The sequence below is a fragment of the Aotus nancymaae genome, unplaced genomic scaffold (genome assembly GCF_030222135.1).
Source record: "Aotus nancymaae isolate 86718 unplaced genomic scaffold, 86718_ANA_hifiasm-v0.15.2.pri h1tg000158l, whole genome shotgun sequence".
NCBI lineage: Eukaryota > Metazoa > Chordata > Mammalia > Primates > Aotidae > Aotus > Aotus nancymaae.
The window spans coordinates 1,829,516-1,846,210 of NW_026988573.1; the positions used below are offsets into that span (position 1 = coordinate 1,829,516).

General features: G+C 56.4%; 1 protein-coding gene across 4 annotated transcripts in view; it reads right to left on the reverse strand.

Annotated features, from left to right (window-relative positions):
- Positions 1-16,695, reverse strand: part of VAV2 (vav guanine nucleotide exchange factor 2) — a 227,217-nt gene that overhangs the window by 173,409 nt on the left and 37,113 nt on the right. For all 4 annotated transcript variants that reach the window (XM_064371734.1, XM_064371732.1, XM_064371733.1 and 1 more), the window contains exon 2: positions 2,493-2,609. In XM_064371734.1, the coding sequence (XP_064227804.1) occupies positions 2,493-2,609 (117 nt within the window). The remainder of the gene's footprint in view (positions 1-2,492; positions 2,610-16,695) is intronic.

The window sequence follows — 16,695 nt, forward strand, 5'->3', positions numbered from 1 at the left end:
GCCACAGTTTGGCCAGCACCACGGCTGACCACCACAGTGAGACGTGGGCAGACCGAGGCCGGCGCGAGAAGCAGCCCCCTCTGCAGCCCCTCGGAACCACAGCCGCCTCACGGGAAACCACAGACGGTGACAAGGGCCGCCCATTTGCAAACTGCTTGGCCACACAGCTGGCACGTTGACTAATGAGAGTTTAATCCAAATTCGTGTACGTCTTACCTCACCGCATTCCACCTCAGCAAATTAAAAGCAAAATGAAATTATATCTTGAATGCGCCACATTTTAACTGTGGGCCAAGAAGTAGGTTTGGCCACGTTTTCCTGTATTTTTCTCTATACAGCTATTATAAATACCAGTTGCGAGTAAAAGTATGTGTGTACGTCTCAGACTGTGTGTTTGTGAATATGATACATCCATGTTGGGGGGTGTCATGGATGTGTGAATGTGTATGTGTGACTATGTCTGCGAACGTGTGTGTGTGTGTGTGTGTAGATTGTGTGTGTCTGGGTGTGTGTGTGAACAAGAAAGATGGGTACGTGTGTGTGTGTGTGTGTGGTGTGTCCATGGGTGTCTATGTAAATGTATATGTGTTGCATGTCTGTGAATGTGCATGTGTGTGTGGGTGGAAGTTGTATGTTTCTGAACGTGAGTGTGAACGTGTGGGGTGGGTGCGATAGTGTGTGTGTGGTGTCCATGGTGTCTGTGTGAATGTGTATGTGTGACTGCATGTCTGTGAATATACGCATGTGTGTGTGTGAGTTGTGTGTGTCTGAACGTGTGAACATGTGTGGGGTGGGTGCGATAGTGTGTGTGTGGGGTGTCCATAGGTGTCTGTGTGAATGTGTATGTGTGACTGCATGTCTGTGAATGTGTGCATGTGTATGAGCTGTGTGAACATGAGTGTGAATATGTGTGGGGTGGGTGTGAGAGAGAGAGAGAGAGAGAGAGAGAGAGAGTGTGTGTGTGTGTGTTCTGAGGGTCCTTCTCTAAGTCCAGAACCATCAGCCTCTCCATTACCCAGAGCCCTGCAGGCAAATTCATCTCTGTTTGCAAGGAGAGAGGAGAGAGTTCCAAACCATTTCAAAACAAATCTGTAGGAACTGAGAAGCCACTTACAGGAAAGCAAAGCCGCCCAGGCCGATCAAGCCTCCCCGACTCCAGCCCAGCAGCAGGCCCCTGGACAGCAGGACCCACAGCCCTCAACAGGGCAGCCAACTCCCAGGCGCATGCGCTGCAGCGGACGGACCTCAGTGAGTCATTTAAGAGACAAAAACTTCTAAGACGGATGATTACAGAGATGGGCTCACGAAGACGTCCCCGGATCTCAGGTCTGGAGAATTCCAGGACCGAGGAAGGGAAGCTCCAGGTCCTGTGACTCCAGGAAAGCCTGGGTTCCAGGGGCTGACCTGAGGCCGCACAGCACTTTCACACGCTCCCCTCGAAACTGACTTCTCAGCACGTGCCACTGCAGACGCAGAATTCCCTTTGTGCCTCAAAATCAGGCGTTCACAGAACACTTCTTTAGACACCAAGTCCCTGATAATGATCCTTGAACAAACCAGGCAGTAAATTTCTGTTATTTCCCATCCACAGGTGGAAATCTACTCTCCCGGGAGTCCAAGATGCGGCATCTCCCAGAGCGGCCAACAGCAGGCAGGGCCTGGGGCCCCTCAGCCAGTCAGCACCTCCGGCTTCCAGCCCCCAATCCCTCAAGAAGCTACCACGGCCCTGATCCCTCCATTTGAAAAGAGTAACCGTGGAGATGCAGGGGTCTGGAAGGCATGTGGCCCCTGCGTCTCTCTGTACGCAGGCTCACCAGGAGGCCACCAATGAGCTGCAGCCTCCCGGGGCCTTGGCACCTGCCAGCTTCGGGGTCCCCTCATGTGCACCAGTCCGGCTCCTGGAGGATTGGTGCCATGTGAGCCTTCCTGAGAACACAGGGACACTTCCTGTGGTCACCACTGGAGAGTTACCCTTCTACGCCCAACACCTGCCCGGAGTCAGAGACAGCTCTGCTTGACCCAGGGGCAACCAAGAGAACCCATCCACAGAGCACACAGTAGGCGCCTGCCCCACCTCATCGCCCCAGCCCCTTAGGAGCCGGTGCTAACATCGGCCCGTTCTCAGAGGAAGAATGGAGATTCCGGGCAGGATGTCAGTGCCCAGGGTCCCCTGGCTACAGCAGCTGGGCCAGGGTTGCCGGCACTCTGCCTTTCCCCCACCCTCCTGAATTCACCACACTTGGCCTCACCGTGACTGGAAGGAGAAAGGGGCCATCCTGCCATCCCAGCCCCGACACACAATCTGGCTTCCACACTGTCCTGTTTGGAACACAACCTGCCTGCACCTCTCAGACATGAGGACGCAGAAATCCACGGGCCCTGCGCTGGAGCCGCCCAGGCTGCTCCGGGGATCTGGCCCGCCTGCCGCTGAGCAGGCAAATCGGCCACCACGGCTGGGCCACGGGGCCTGGAGGAAGTGACCACTCACTCACCTTTCCAAAGTCTCGCACGTCGAAGAGGTCAAAGGGGTCAAACAGCTCGCTGTTCCTTAATCCAAATTTATCGTGGCAGACTTTAAGGAAGGTCCGTATATTCTTCAGACACAGGAACTAGAGGGAAAAAACAAAGGATGAGAAAAACTTACTAAAACGGTGAGGTCTGTGAAACCCACGCCAGCAACGGCAGCATGCCTGGCTTCCGTGAGCAGCACAGCCAAGCTCATTCCTGTTCCGTCAAAGAGGAGATGGGCTCAGAGAAGCGAAGACGCCCCTGTCCCAAGGCTGGGGGTGGGAAGCCCTGGATGGAAGTCGGCAGTCCAGCTCCACGCCCGAGCGTGTGACCACCACCGCCCCAGCCTCCTCACCACACAGCTGCAAAACCCACCAAGGCCTTCGCATCTTCAGAAGACGCACCTCTCCCCATCCCGATTGGTCAGGATGGCAAGGCAGCACCCCGGGCCCCCCATGACCATCCAACCCAGCCCTCCCAGTTTCCGCCACTTGTCTCTGCAGTCTATCTGGTGCAATCTTCTCCAACAGAATTTTCTGGAATGATAGAAATGTTCTATCCCTGTGCCATCCAATCAGGCAGCCACTAGACACAGGTGCCCACCGAACTCCCAAAATGTGGCTAGTCTGGCAGGTGCAGTGGCTCATGCCTGCAACCAGCACACATCAAGGCTGAAAGTCATGGCCGGAGCAGACTATGCCGGCCTTGAGTCAATCAGGACGGCTGGTGCACGCTCACGTGGGCACGTGCACAGGCATGCACACACGAGGGTCCTGACAACACCAACACATCCTACTCACAGGGGACAAAGCCAACAGCCAGGGGCCACCCACAGGAAGCCACGGCAGACCCAGAGAGTGGCAGGGGCCAGCCACAGCAGGACAGTGGAGAGAGCACAAAAGCCAGAATTCCCAAATCAACACATGGGTCATTTCTTCTCTGCCCACCACCAACCAGTAGGTTCTCAGCCCTCGCCGCACCTGACGTGTCATGGGGGCAGGAGGCTTGGCAGGGGCAGAATGGCCATCTGCCCAGTCCTCGTGGAGAAACAGCTGGGAAGGAAACTCATGAGGCAGCAGGTGAGGTGGCCGGGAGGGCAGGCTCTGGAGTCACTCAGGGCCCAGCTGGAATCCTGCCTGCTGACTACAGCAGGGAGATCAGGGAGGGTGGTTATGCCAGGCCTGGTTTCCTACCTGCCTCACTGGGTTAATCACGTGCCCTGATGACCAGAGTGGGTACTGGGGTGTGGGAGCCATCAGCCCCGCAGCCCAGCTCAGCATGGGGATTCACACGGGAGGCCGAGGCACACACAGCCCCAGAAGAACCCAGGACTGTCGTCCTCATCAATAACCACCCCTACGTGCCCAGCTCCAAGAGAAGGACAGAGAGCCTGTCCCTGCTCACTGGAAATGTAGACAAATTGGCAGATTTTAAAATAGTGCAGGTCAGAATCAGAGCCCAAGAGCGTAAACCAGGCAGCGATCCAAACGCCCTGGAAGTGCAGGGTCCCCCGGTCAGGACACAAGCTCCTGCCGGCCTCTCCCCGCCGCAACATCACAGCAGGCAGTGCCCACCCCAGCCCCTCTGCCTCAGGCCATTCCTCCCATCCTGGCTGGGGTCACCACTGTTCACAGACAACAGACTCATTTGTTTTATCCAACAGTCGCTCTCTGTCCATGTGTGCACATGCGTGTATGCATGTGTGTGTGTGCATGCGTGCATGTTTGTGTGCGCGTGTGTGTGTTTTGAACACTCCAGATTAACTGCAGACATGATACTCCTTTATCCCTAAATACCTGAGTGTGTATTTCCTAAAAACAAGGACATCCTCTTCCATAATCACAGTACCTGTAACAAAACCAGGAAATTCACATGGGCACCACACAGTTAACTTAACCTGCATTTCCTTCATATATAAAGGATAACCAAAATGGCTTTTACAGCTAAAAGGAAAAAAAAACTGGCCCAGGTTCCAATCTGGGACCACACACAGTTTCCGCCGCCATGCCTCTGCAGTCTCCACTAATCCGGTACAACCTTCTCCAATAGAACTTTCTGGAATTATAGAAATGCTCTATCCATGTGCTGTCCAATAGGGCAGCCAATAGACACAGGTGCCCATTCGAAATGTGGCTAGTCCGGCGGGCGCGGTGGCTCATGCCCGTAATCCCGGCACTTTGGGAGGCCGAGGCAGGTGGATCACCTGAGGTCAGGAGTTTGAGACCAGCCTGGCCAACACGGTGAAACCCCGTCTCTACTAAAAATACAAAAATTAGCCTGGTGTGGTGGCGTGGACCTATAGTCCCAGCTACTCAGGAGGCTGCAGCAAGAGAATCGCTTGAACCCAGGAGGCAGAGGCTGCAGTGAGCCGAGATTGCACCACTGCACTCCAGGCTGGGTGACAGAGCAAGACTCCATCTCCAAAAAAAGAAAAGGGGTGGCTGGTGGCTACTGAAAAACTGGATTGCTACTTTAATTTTTAAGTTAAATTTTAAAGCTACGTGTGGCTAGTAACTGGATCTAAAACACTCCATGATCTTTGTTTTAATGACCTGTTAATTCTGAAGAATACAGACACAAAGGACAAATCCTGTGTGATTGCATTTTTATGAGGCCCTGGAGTCGTCAGAGCCACAGAGAAAGCAGAATGGTAGGCGCCCTTGAAGGGCTGGGCGACGGGGTGTCGTGGTTTCATGGGAAACAGAGCTTCTGCCTGGGGAGATGAGAGTTCTGTGGGTGGGGGAGGAGGCGCCTGCCAACAGAGTGAATGCGCTTGACGCTACTGGACTGTGCTCCAGAAAACAGCGAAGACGCCAAGTGTGATGTTACATGTATTTTACCACAATAAAAAGATTAATTAGAAGAGGGAGAGAGACGTGGAGACACAGACCCACGAGGAGTGCATGTGATGTGAGGCAGCTGGGGGCCAGCCACACCAAGGGTGGCCACCACCGCCAGAAGCGCGAGAGGCCGTGGGGCGGGTTCTCCCCCGGGGCCCCACGAAGGAACTGTTGCTACTGCACACCACTGATTCCAGCTTCTGGCCTGCAGCCCTGTGAACGATCAGGCTCTGCTGCTTGAAGCCACCACGCTGATGGCACTTGGTTAGGGCAGCCCCAGACGCTGGAGCCGGGAGCCGCCTGAGCACTGGGGCGGGGCGGGAGCTGCGCCCTCTCCCTCGTCCCCGCTGCGGCACATGCCGCGGCTTCCAGCCCAGCTCCACTATTTTTTGTGCATGGCTCGTCTGTAATTTCCACTGAATTTCATTCTTCCTCAGCCTCCCAAGTTTAGAGTTAATTACATGGGTCCCAGCCATAATCACAGCCGGCCAGGCCCCGGCTTCCTTTCAGGCCCTGAATAGGGCCGGCACCCCTCTCACGTGGGCCCCGCATCTGCCATGCCTGGACCGGCCCCACCCACAGCCACTCTGGCCACCCTAACCTTTAAGAAGCCCACCCAGTGCAGCTCGGGGCCCACCCCAGGTGGCATCTGGAAAACGGAGCCACGCAGGCTGATACAGATGGCAGGGACAGGGACGGCGGAGACCGGGACAAACCTGGGGACTGCTTCGGGCTCCACCTCAAGGCCACACACGGCCCGGCTTCCCTTCAAGGAGCATTGCCTGTGGGTGCCACAGTTCATCCCGTTTCCCACGAAGGGAAACTGAGGCGCAGAGAGTTAAGGACTCGGGCACCCAACCAGAGGGCGGGCAGCGCCAAGCACGAAGCCCTGTTGGCATCAGCCGGGCAAAGGCCCTCTGAGAGGACAGGTCTGTCTGCGGGCGCCAGGTCCCTCCTGCCGTCCCTGCTCCCCTTTCCTCAGTGGCCCAGTTTGCAAGGTCTGTGGTCGCTCTGGAGGCAAAGAGAGCCCCAAGGTCCACGTTCTAGACAGGGACTCTGACGGCTGGCAGGGAGTGGACCCAAGGCTGACGCTGCTGCAGGCGCATCTCGGCCACAGGGGCCCATTGAGGACACAGGCCGAGGGACGGTGGGCAAGGGAGGCCAGATGGCGGTCAGTGCCAGACGAAAAGTCGCCTGTCCATGCTCAAGCCGGGTCCAGCTGTCACCTGTGGCTGCAGGAGCAAGCAGCATTCTTTTCTCTCACTGACCCGACCTGGCCTTCGGGACCCCCAAAGGGCAGGTCCCAGGGCTAAATGGGCTCTCCCCCAGGCTGGCGGCTGTGGGGTCCCCACTGTGTGTACATTTAGGGCACTCTGAGGGGGCATGGGCCACCCCACCTCCTGCTCTCCACAGCCCCAGACTGCAGGGAGGGCTCCCACCCCGGGTCCCAAGAATCCTTGTCCAGGCTCTACGGCTGCAATGAGAGGCAGCATGTGCTGTGCCCTGGAAACGTCAGCCCCTTTCTCTCCGGCCCATTCACCGGCAGCCACAGATCTAATCAGGCTGAAATCAGATTAGTGTGGGGACAGAGGCTCCTCGCAGAGCCGCCCACCTCCCCAGGCTCAGCTGCACTGTCCTTCAGATCTTGCAAGGCGCCAGGGTGGGGCGTCACAGACAGGAGAGGCAAGAGAGCCAAGACCCCAGAGCCAGGACCCCAGAGCCAGGACCCCAGGTCCGAGCCACAGGTGAGGCCCGAGTGCACCCTGGAGGGGAAGCTTCACCGGCCAAGCTCTCACGCTCTTTAGGGTCTCCGAAACCATCTGCTGTGATGGGGACACGACAGGACAGCCCTCTTCGCCCTGCAGAACCCACGGCAGCCCACCGAGAGCGGGGCCGCCTTCAGCCTACGTGGGCCCTTCCACTGCCCCTTACCGGCAACGGGTCACCGGCAGTGCTGGAGTGGGACATGGGACAGGCCTGCCCCACCCTCCAGAGCTGGCATCTACCTGGCATGCTCATATACCTCAGCCCTGAGAGGGGTCAAAAGGGGAAATGGAAGCCGGGGGAGGCAAATCCACTCGCCTGAAGTCACACGGCCAGCAGGCCTCAGCTGGGGAGTTGCAGTTTGAACACAGGTGGTTTGGGCATCAACCCCTGGGCAATGGGGATGGAGTAAGGGCAGAGCTTGACAATGACCGCAGGCAGGGTGGACAGTGACCTCCACCGACACCCAACTCACTCACCACCTGCAGAGCCTGCGAGAGGTGCGTGGGAAGTGGGACAGCTCCTTTTCACAGCTTCTTTTCTTATTAAAGTGGATAACTTTGTGAAGCCCTATCCTATGTAGCTGTCAGACATGCCGTGCTTACAGGCACGTGGTACATTCTATGTCCTTGCACTTTAACCAAGATATCTGTGCTGGACGTGCTCACAGGCAGGTCCCAGCTCTCCACTGCTTTTACCTGTTTAGAAAAGTTTTAAGTTGTTAGCCAATCAGGTTTTAGTTTAGATTGTGAGGTCTGGCTCCAGCCAACGAAGATCAGACACAGCAGTAAGAACGACCCCACATGCGTAAGGGATAAATGTGTGTGTTTTCCTTTGTTCATTGTGCTCTCATGGTACGATGGCTAGCGAGGGTACCATTCCTGCAATCCAGGAAGTAAAAGTTGTGTTGCTGAAAGATCCTTTGTCTCGGTGCTGATTTTTTTTTTTTTTTTTTTTTGCGCAGCACCGAGCATCTGTTTCCAGCAGTGTGCATGGTCACTGTACCATTCCACAGATGGACAACCGAGGCTCCAAGCCGTGAGCTCACTAATAGACCCAGGGCTCAGGGGCAGATGGAATGGCTGGAGTGAGAAAGGGTTGCCGGCCCCTGCCTGAAGAGGTGCAACAAAGTCCTGTCTCACCAAGGGCGGGGGCACCAGACTGGCAACTTCAAGGAAGGTGCCACACTGTCTCAGGGGCTGGCTCCCCGGCTGCAGCTGGGCCATGCAGGATCAGCCTGGGGCCAGGCTGACCTTTATGGGAGGTGACGTCTCCCCAGCTCCCTCCCGCAAGGAGAGCTTAGGCAAGCCCCATCACTGCACAGTGAGCCTCTGGCACAGAGCTCCAGGCCCTTCCAGCCACAACCTGCTGCGCATCTTGGTGCACTGACTCAGAGGTCACAGGCTCTCCACGGCCGCCAGGTTTTCCAGAAGGCCAGGTCCTGGGCTAAAAGCTCCCTCGAGTCACTGCAGCAATCCCTAATTTACAGGTGAGGAAACTGAGGTTTTATGAGGTTACCTGGCCTGCCCAAGGTCACTAGCAAGGATGTAACCGAGCTGGCAACAGATCTGGGATGGTTGACCTCCAAAGCCAGACGGCTGGCCTGTAAGCTATCCTGTCTATGGGTTTCTGGGCAGGGAAATCACATGATTTCTTTCTTTTTTTAAGAAGACAACAGTACTTTGAGGAGAACTCGGTCTGTTCAGAGGTGATGGCGGGTGCTGAGAGTAGCAGCCCAGCCTTTGGGCTTGAGGGGTGGGCCCCACCCACAGAAACCAAGGCTTGGGAATGTGGCCAGCAAGGCGGGAGCCACACTGATTTACTGGCATGTCATAACCAACTGGCACGCATGTGCCTTTCACAGCCCGCTACCACTTTCAGACCCACATCTGCTCCATCCCCACAAACGACTTGTATCTTGAGCCCCAGTTTGTAGACGTGGAAATGGAGGTACCAGAAGGCAGGCAACCTGTGATCTAAACCCAGGCCTGGTCCCTCTCAGGGCATCCCCTGCCTCTGGCAGGCCCATCCCCGGGGAAGTCCCTTTGGCTGACCCATCAGCAAGACTAGGAGACCGGATGTCCTCAGTCCCAAGAGTGACACTCAGCTGGGGGTGAAGCCCTGCAGGGAAAGCCCCAAGCTGGGGTCTCCAGATCCCCTGGCTTGACCTTCCCCTCCATGTAGACTGTCACCAACAGACAGAGTGTCCCCTAGGGCTCCAGCTGGCATCCCCAACCACCCACTCCAGTCCTGCACAGTCCTCCCTCCCCGCCGGCCCCTTGCACATGGCCACATTCCAGCGCAGACCCCACAGCAGGTGCACCAGGTGGGGACAGCCCAGGCCTGGCTGTACCCCAGGCCTGCTCCTACTCAACAGCCACACAGGTTCTCTGTACCTCAGTTTCTCAATCTGTAAAATGGGCAAGGAGAACCCTGCCCTCTGACTTCCACGATGCCAGGACTCTCACTCAAGACAAAAAGAGACTGTACTGAGGCCATCTCCCTGGGGAAGTCCAGAAGTCCCCTGAGCATTGGCCACTGGAAGAGCAGGGGCAGGGGACAGGCACAGTTAGCTGGAGCTGAGGAGCGGCCACACCGTACGAGGACCTAGGCCCTTTGCCGCCACAGTCCCACCCTGGAGCTGTTAGCCTGCCACCCTGCTGGCCTTTAGTTCACAGCAGAGCTCCTCAAGGCGGCTGCCATGGACTGGGGGAGGGACACAGGCAGACAAGGGACTCCTGGGGCCCGGCCTCAGGCTCTCTGCTCATGCCCAGAGCAGCCCAACAACTGGGAGGTGAAGACCCCCCACCCCATGATCCCCTTGGTGCAAGAGGGAGCCTGGATACCACACCCCCCCAAGAAACGGGGCAGCATAGCTTCCGGACCTCAGGAGAACAGGCAGTCTCTTCTCATGCCCCTGGGTTTTTCTAAGCAAGTCGGGATTTCCACGTGCGGCCTCCATGCCCTGCAGCAAAGGCTCCAGGAGGTGCCCACAGACCCGCTGCATTTTCTTGAAAGACGTCAACAAGTGTCACTAACACTGTGCTCGGCAGAGATCGATCGCACGCCCGGCGGCTCTGCTTCCGGCTGGAGTGGCACTGACTCCCTGGGGCCGCACTGCTGTGTGGTGCTGATCAGAAGCTCTGGCTGGCAGCTGAGGATGTCTTTGATCAATACGAAATGGGAAAACAAATTAATTTCCTGTTTTATTTATGCCATGCTCATTCCAACAACCACTTAAAACGGCTTGATTACTATTCAGCAGATGCAGCTTGATGGAACAGATCAAATTTGGGGCCATGAGGTAGATAAAAAGGTGACCCTGGGTGACAACAGGCCTGCCAGGTGCTCGTGGGGACAGGAGCTGAGGCCATTTGCTCCCTCTGGGTCCCAAATACCCTGGACAATGCCTAGCCCATCACGAAGCTCACTACCTGGTAAATGAACAAATGAACCCACGAATGAATGAATGAACAAATGAATGAATGCCCACGAAGTACTCTTAGGTGCCTTCTGACTGCTGGCACTTCTCAAAGGGCCCTGCTTTCCCCTCAAGCAGCAGAGGGTCCGTGATGCCCTCCGAGGCGCCCACAGCCACTGCTGCTCAGGTGGAAACCCTCACTTCCAGAAGCATCTCTTCCAGAAACAAGCCATCAGGTTGAACTTAGGGTCTGGCCTCCACCCCTTATTCCTGCACACATCAATGTCACCTGCACAACTCTACACACCGGCTCACCAGGGACCCATTAGCTGGCCAGATCCAATAACCATTCTGGCAGGGGGAGGGTCCTTTATCCACCATTTTACAGATGAGGAGACTGAGGCTCAGGAAGGCCTGCATCTGCACTAAAACTGGTCTGTCATCAGGTGCGGTGGCTCACGCCTATAACCCTGGCACTTTGGGAGGCCAAGGCGGGTGGATCACTTGAGGTCAGGAGTTTGAGATTAGCCTGACCAACATGGTGAAACCCCATCTCTAATAAAAATACAAAATTAGCCAGGCATAGTGGTGCACACTTGTAATCCCAGCTACTCGGGAGGCTGAGGCAGGAGAATCGCTTGAACCCTGGAGGCAGAAGTTGCAGCAAGCTGAGATTGAGACATTGCACTGCAGCCTGGGCTACAAGAGTGAAACTCCATCTTAAAAAAAAACAAAACTGGTCTAACTTGAAGGTCATCGTCAACAATGAGAGGCTTCCCAGGCCATCACCAGGGCCCCTGCAGTGAGGCCTGTGTGTGTGTGTGTGTGTGTGCGCGTGTGTGTGTGTGCTGTGTGTGTGTGTGCTGTGTGTGTTGTGTGTGTGTGTGAGAGATAGAGTCTCACTCCATCTCCCAGGCTGGAGAGCAATGGCATGATCTCAGCTCACTGCAGCCTCCACCTCCCAGGTTCAAGCAATTCTCCCACCTCAGCCTCCCGAGTATCTGGGACTACAGGTCTGTGCCATCATGACCAGCTAATTTTTGTATTTTTAGTAGAGATAGGGTTTCACCATGTTGGCCAGGCTGGTCTCGGACTCCTGGCCTCAAGTGTTTCACCTGCCTTAGCCTCCCAGAGTGCTGGTATTACAGGTGTAAGCAACTATGTCCAGCCCACACTGAGCCCTTAAAGCGTGGTGGCTCACATCTGTAATCCCTGCACTTTGGGAGGCCAAGGCAGGTGGATCACCTGAGGTCAGGAGTTCAAGACCAGCCTGGTCAACATGGTGAAACCCCATCCCTACTGAAACTACAAAAATTAGCTGGATGGTGGCAAGCGCCTGTAACCCCAGCTGCTTGGGAGGCTGAGGCAAGAGAATCGCTTGAAGCTGAGAGGTGGAGGTTGCAGTGAGCCAAGGTCGTGCCATTGCACTCCAGTCTGGGCAACAGAGCGAGACTCCATCCAAGAAGAAAAAAGAAAGACGCTGCGGTGCAGGGCTCCCGAGGCAGAACTCCGAGGCCGCTCCAGCTCATTTGCTGCTCCGAGCAGGGAAAGCACGGCTCAGCCAGGGACTGACTGAGGAGTGTCGGGAGTCAATTTTGTCTGGACGATTGAACATGAACACTTCCTTCGCTTGGGCCCATCTCCCCAGCTGCACGTGCACCAGGGCCATGGCGCCAGGCCAGCAGGCCGAGTAATGAACCTGACCCGCCTTTGCGCATAGCCTGGCACGAATGTCCCCCTTCGCCCGGCTGGGATGCCGAGCTGCTCTTCCTGCTGTGATCTGGAGGAGGGGGTGGTGCTTTCTTTGTGCACATCAAGGTCTTCCAGGGGCCAGCCTTGCCACAATCAGGGGCAGAGAGAGGCGCAGAGTGAGGGGCAGGCCAGATCACAAGCCAGGCGGCCCACATGCCCTCAGGAGGGGAACTCCCCCTGCCAAGAGCAAGCAGCTTTAGCCACGGCCGCTCCACTTGTCCACAGGAACGAGGGAAAGGGCTGCATCAACAGCGCGTCTCATCTCACCGTCCCGTAAAGGTTCCCGGCATTCTGAGTCTCACTGACACTCAATGTGCTAAAAGAACGTCAGGTGGCACTTCCACTTTCTCCAATAGCAAATGGCACCCGCTGAGTCCATGCCTGGCGCTGCACCAAGCCCTTGACATTCCTGTCTGGTTCATCCGTCTAAGGTGGTTCATAAGCTGTCATGTATCCCTGGTCTGCAGGTGGAGAAATAGCTCGGAGGGGGCCGGGTGCAGTGGCTCAAGCCTGTAATCTCAGCACTTTGGGAGGCCAAGGCGGGTGGATCACGAGGTCAAGAGATCGAGACCATCCTGGTCAACATGGTGAAACCCCATCTCTACTAATACAAAAAATTAGCTGGGCATGGTGGCACATGCCTGTAATCCCAGCTACTCAGGAGGCTGAGGCAGGAGAATTGCCTGAACCCAGGAGGTTGTGGTGAGCCGAGATCGCACCATTGCACTCCAGCCTGGGTAACAAGAGCAAAACTCTGTCTCAAAAAAAAAAAAAAAAGAAATAGCTCAGGGACCACCCTGCTCAGCCGGGGAGTGAGGGGAGGGCTCAGGTCTAGGCCAGGTGGTCTGGTCCCACCCCCATGGGAGCCCCAGGGGATAGGCAGGAGGCAGCCCGTCCTGCACATGACCTGGAAGGAGGGAGGGGCTGGGCTGGCTCGGGCGAAGGCAGTGCTAGCTGCACACAGGCTCTGTCGGGGGTGCCTCTCCATCCCTCTGACACAGGCGCTTCTCACTTACGCTGGGCCCTCCTGCTTCCCAGGGAATAAGCCAGTAATCCTGGAACCAGGCACCTCCAAGGATGACCACCAAAACACGGCTCCAAACGCACTATACCTCCTCAGCACTGGTGGAGGGAGTCCTCCACGTCAGACCCACAGAGGCAAGTCCCGGCCCTTCACGAGCTTCTGGACCCCTGTCTCTGCTCACTTCCCCCACTTCCCCCAGGACACCCTGACCCCATTCCGGCACCCTCCATCACCTTCCACGAGGTCTTCCTGCCACTCCCACCCCGAGCTTTCCGGCTTTGGTTCATCCACGGCGGACTGGAGGCCCTGGACACTAGAGGCACGTGGCTGACACTCGGCACCTGCTAGGGCTCTGAGCCTTTGACTGTGCTGTTCCTGTGGCTTGAACACTGTTCCCTATCCCCACTTCCCAACCTTGTCCCTTTCAACCCAAGCCCAGCTCCTGAAAGGAAGAAACGGCCTTTCTCCTCCACTGCATCTGCCCCCTCGAATTGCAGGTCACTGGCTCACCACACTCTAGGCAACAGTGCTGCAAGATAGAAAGCGGGCTTCCCAGAGAAGATACCAGAAGACTCAGAGGGCCCAGCCGGCTGCTGCTAACAGGGCCCTGGAGACCTGGATTCAAAATGTCTGCCACCAGAGCCAAGACCCCAAAATCCAACCCACAGCACTCAGGCAGCCCTGGGTCCAGAATCCCGGATTCTTCCCAAAAAAGGGACAGGGCAAGGTTGCTTTGCAGCTCAAGGCCAGGAGGCCCAGGTAGGCAGAACGCCTGCCCAGCCCCAGGCATCGTCTGCTGGTTAGCAGCTTCGCTCTCAGCTTTTCTCAGGGTCTCCTCCTGAGCAGCCTGCTTTCCAGATGGGCTCCGCTGCAAACCTCAAGTGCCCAGCCAGCGAGAACCAGCAAGGACCAGCAGGCATGAAGTCCAGGAAACCCGGTGCTGGGCTCCCACGCACTGCCAGGGTCTGTCTGTCTGTCTGTCCGCAGCCCCTGAGCCATGGGGAGTGGGTTCTCAAAGGCTGAAGAGTCAAGTTCTCAAGAAAAGGGAGACACCCTGGCCACCCAGCAGCCCTGGGCACATGCACACAGGGCCATGCCAAGCTGCAGAATTGCCCCTCTCCATCCTGAATGCCTTCCTCAGCAGCACTCGAGGGGAAACGCAGCAAGAAAAGTCAGTTCTGGAAAAGCCCTCGTTCAGAAATCTGAGTGGAGTGGGTGGGCGGTGGGGAGGCTCCTTTTCAACTCTGCACCCCCATCCAGTCCACGCTCAGACACTGAAGAGGCGGTGCCCACTGCGTGCTACACCACAGCCTAGTCGTGCCTGTTTAGAGCCAGCAGCCGACAGGGGTCTCAGCTTTCCACACCTGCTCCCGCAAGCCCTCCAAGGACCCAGCTCTGCTGCTGACCGTGGGTCTAAGCCAAGGGCGGGGGAAATAAAGAGTGGCCCACATGATCAGGACTTCAAGGTCAGGGTCGAACCAAAGGTTTTCTATAAAGCTAGCAGGAAATTGCTTTTTGAGTATTTCTCTTTATAACCATCTTCCCTGAGCCGGCTTCTGAGTGCCGGAGGGTTAAAATCCTACTCTCCTGCCGGCTGGCTCTGAGAGTTTAGCCCAGACGGTCGCCTGCGCCTCGGCCCTCCCGGGTGCTCTCACAGGACCTCGGCCCCTCCTCTCCGCTGCAGCCACAAGCCGTCTGTGAAACAGGCTCTTGTCTCTGCCACCTCATTTTCTCCATTTCTTCCGCCTTCCAGAAAGCAGCCTCAAATGTCAACATCGGGGAATTCACACACTCTCTGGAGCGCCCCATCTCCAGCGCAATTGGACAAGCCAACTCCAGACAGACCCAAGCAGAGCACGATCGACTCAGCCCGCTCCCCCACCGCCCACTAAAATTAAAGCCAAATGGAGCCCTTCATGGCCAGCAGACACCGGATTATCGCTCTCGTCTGAAGGAACGATTCTCGCTATTATCCCTTCCTGATGGGCTAAAAATATTGAAAGAAAAATGCAATCGCAGCACTAGAGCGCTTCCCGAGCAGGGGGGTGACCGCGAGCCTCCTTCTACAATCAGAAATGAAAGCAAAGGCAGGCACGGCCCTTGGCTATGGAGGCAGTGAGGTGGGAGGCAGCCTCTTCCCCTGCAGAAGCCCCCAAGCCAGCCATGTGACAGCAAAGTGTCAAAAACTCTTCTTAGCCAATTACCGAACGGGCAACTTTGCGGGGTGGAGGACAAGAGCTGGCACCCAGCAGGGTCGGAACAGGAGGGGGACAGACACATTGGGGCTCTCACCCTGAAAGAGGCCCTCGCGCCCACCCTGCCCCATTTGGAACTCCTGCTGGAGCCTCTCCTGCAGGTGCCTACAAAGCCCCACCCACCGGGGAGTGGCTGTCACCCACCAGGCAACCCCGACAGGACCCAACACGGCACCTCCTCCCCAGCAGTCTCTGTGCTCCGTGAGGCCCATACACAGGAGCTGGAACCGCCAGGCAAAAACCCCTCTCAGTCTGGACCCCTGGCACCTGCCCTTCACCTCTCAGAGCCTCAGTTTCCCCACCTGTCAAGCAGAGGTGCCTGGGTGGGTCACTCACCTTGTGCTGGGGACGGGGCGTTTAGGCTGCTCGGCTGCTTCAGGAACACGATCCCCAAAGTGGAGACGTTTTCCCCATTTTACAGCTAAGCAGAGTGAGGCTTCAGGAAGTGTCGTTACTTGCCCAATGTCCTGGGCAGCTGAGGATGCTATAGCAAAATCCCATAGCCCGGGACGCTTATAAACCACAGGGGTTTCTCTCCTGCAGTTCCGGAGCTTCCAGTGGCTTCTCCTTGCACCCGTCCACAGCAGAGAGTAGAGAGAAGCAGCCCCTCGTGGTACACTTAAAAGGGGACCGTCTGATTCATGAAAGGTCTGCTCTTATGACCTCATCTAAACCCAGTTACCTCAAAAGGCCCCCGCTCATAATAATACCTTGTTTCAGGGTGGAGTTTCAACACAGGTATTTTTGGGAGATGCAAACATTCAGTCCCTGTCCATAACAACAAGTGTAAAGGATTGAATGGGTGGGCCCCAAAGAGACAGGTCCGCATCCTAACTCTGAGAAGCCTATTTGTGACCTTATTTGGAAAAACAGTCTTTGAAGATAAAATTAAATTGAGGCTCTCAAGATAAGATAATCCCAGATTACGTGGTGGGCCCTAAATCCAATGACAAGTGTCCCCAGAAGACAGACAGAAGAGAAGAGCCTGTGTCACAACAGAGGCACAGATTGGGCGGATGTGGCCACAAGCCAAGGAGTGCCGGCGGCCACCAGAACCTGAAAGAGGCAGGATGGATCCTCTCCTAGAGCCTCCAGGGAGAGGTCAACCCTGCCGACACCTAGAGCCTTCAC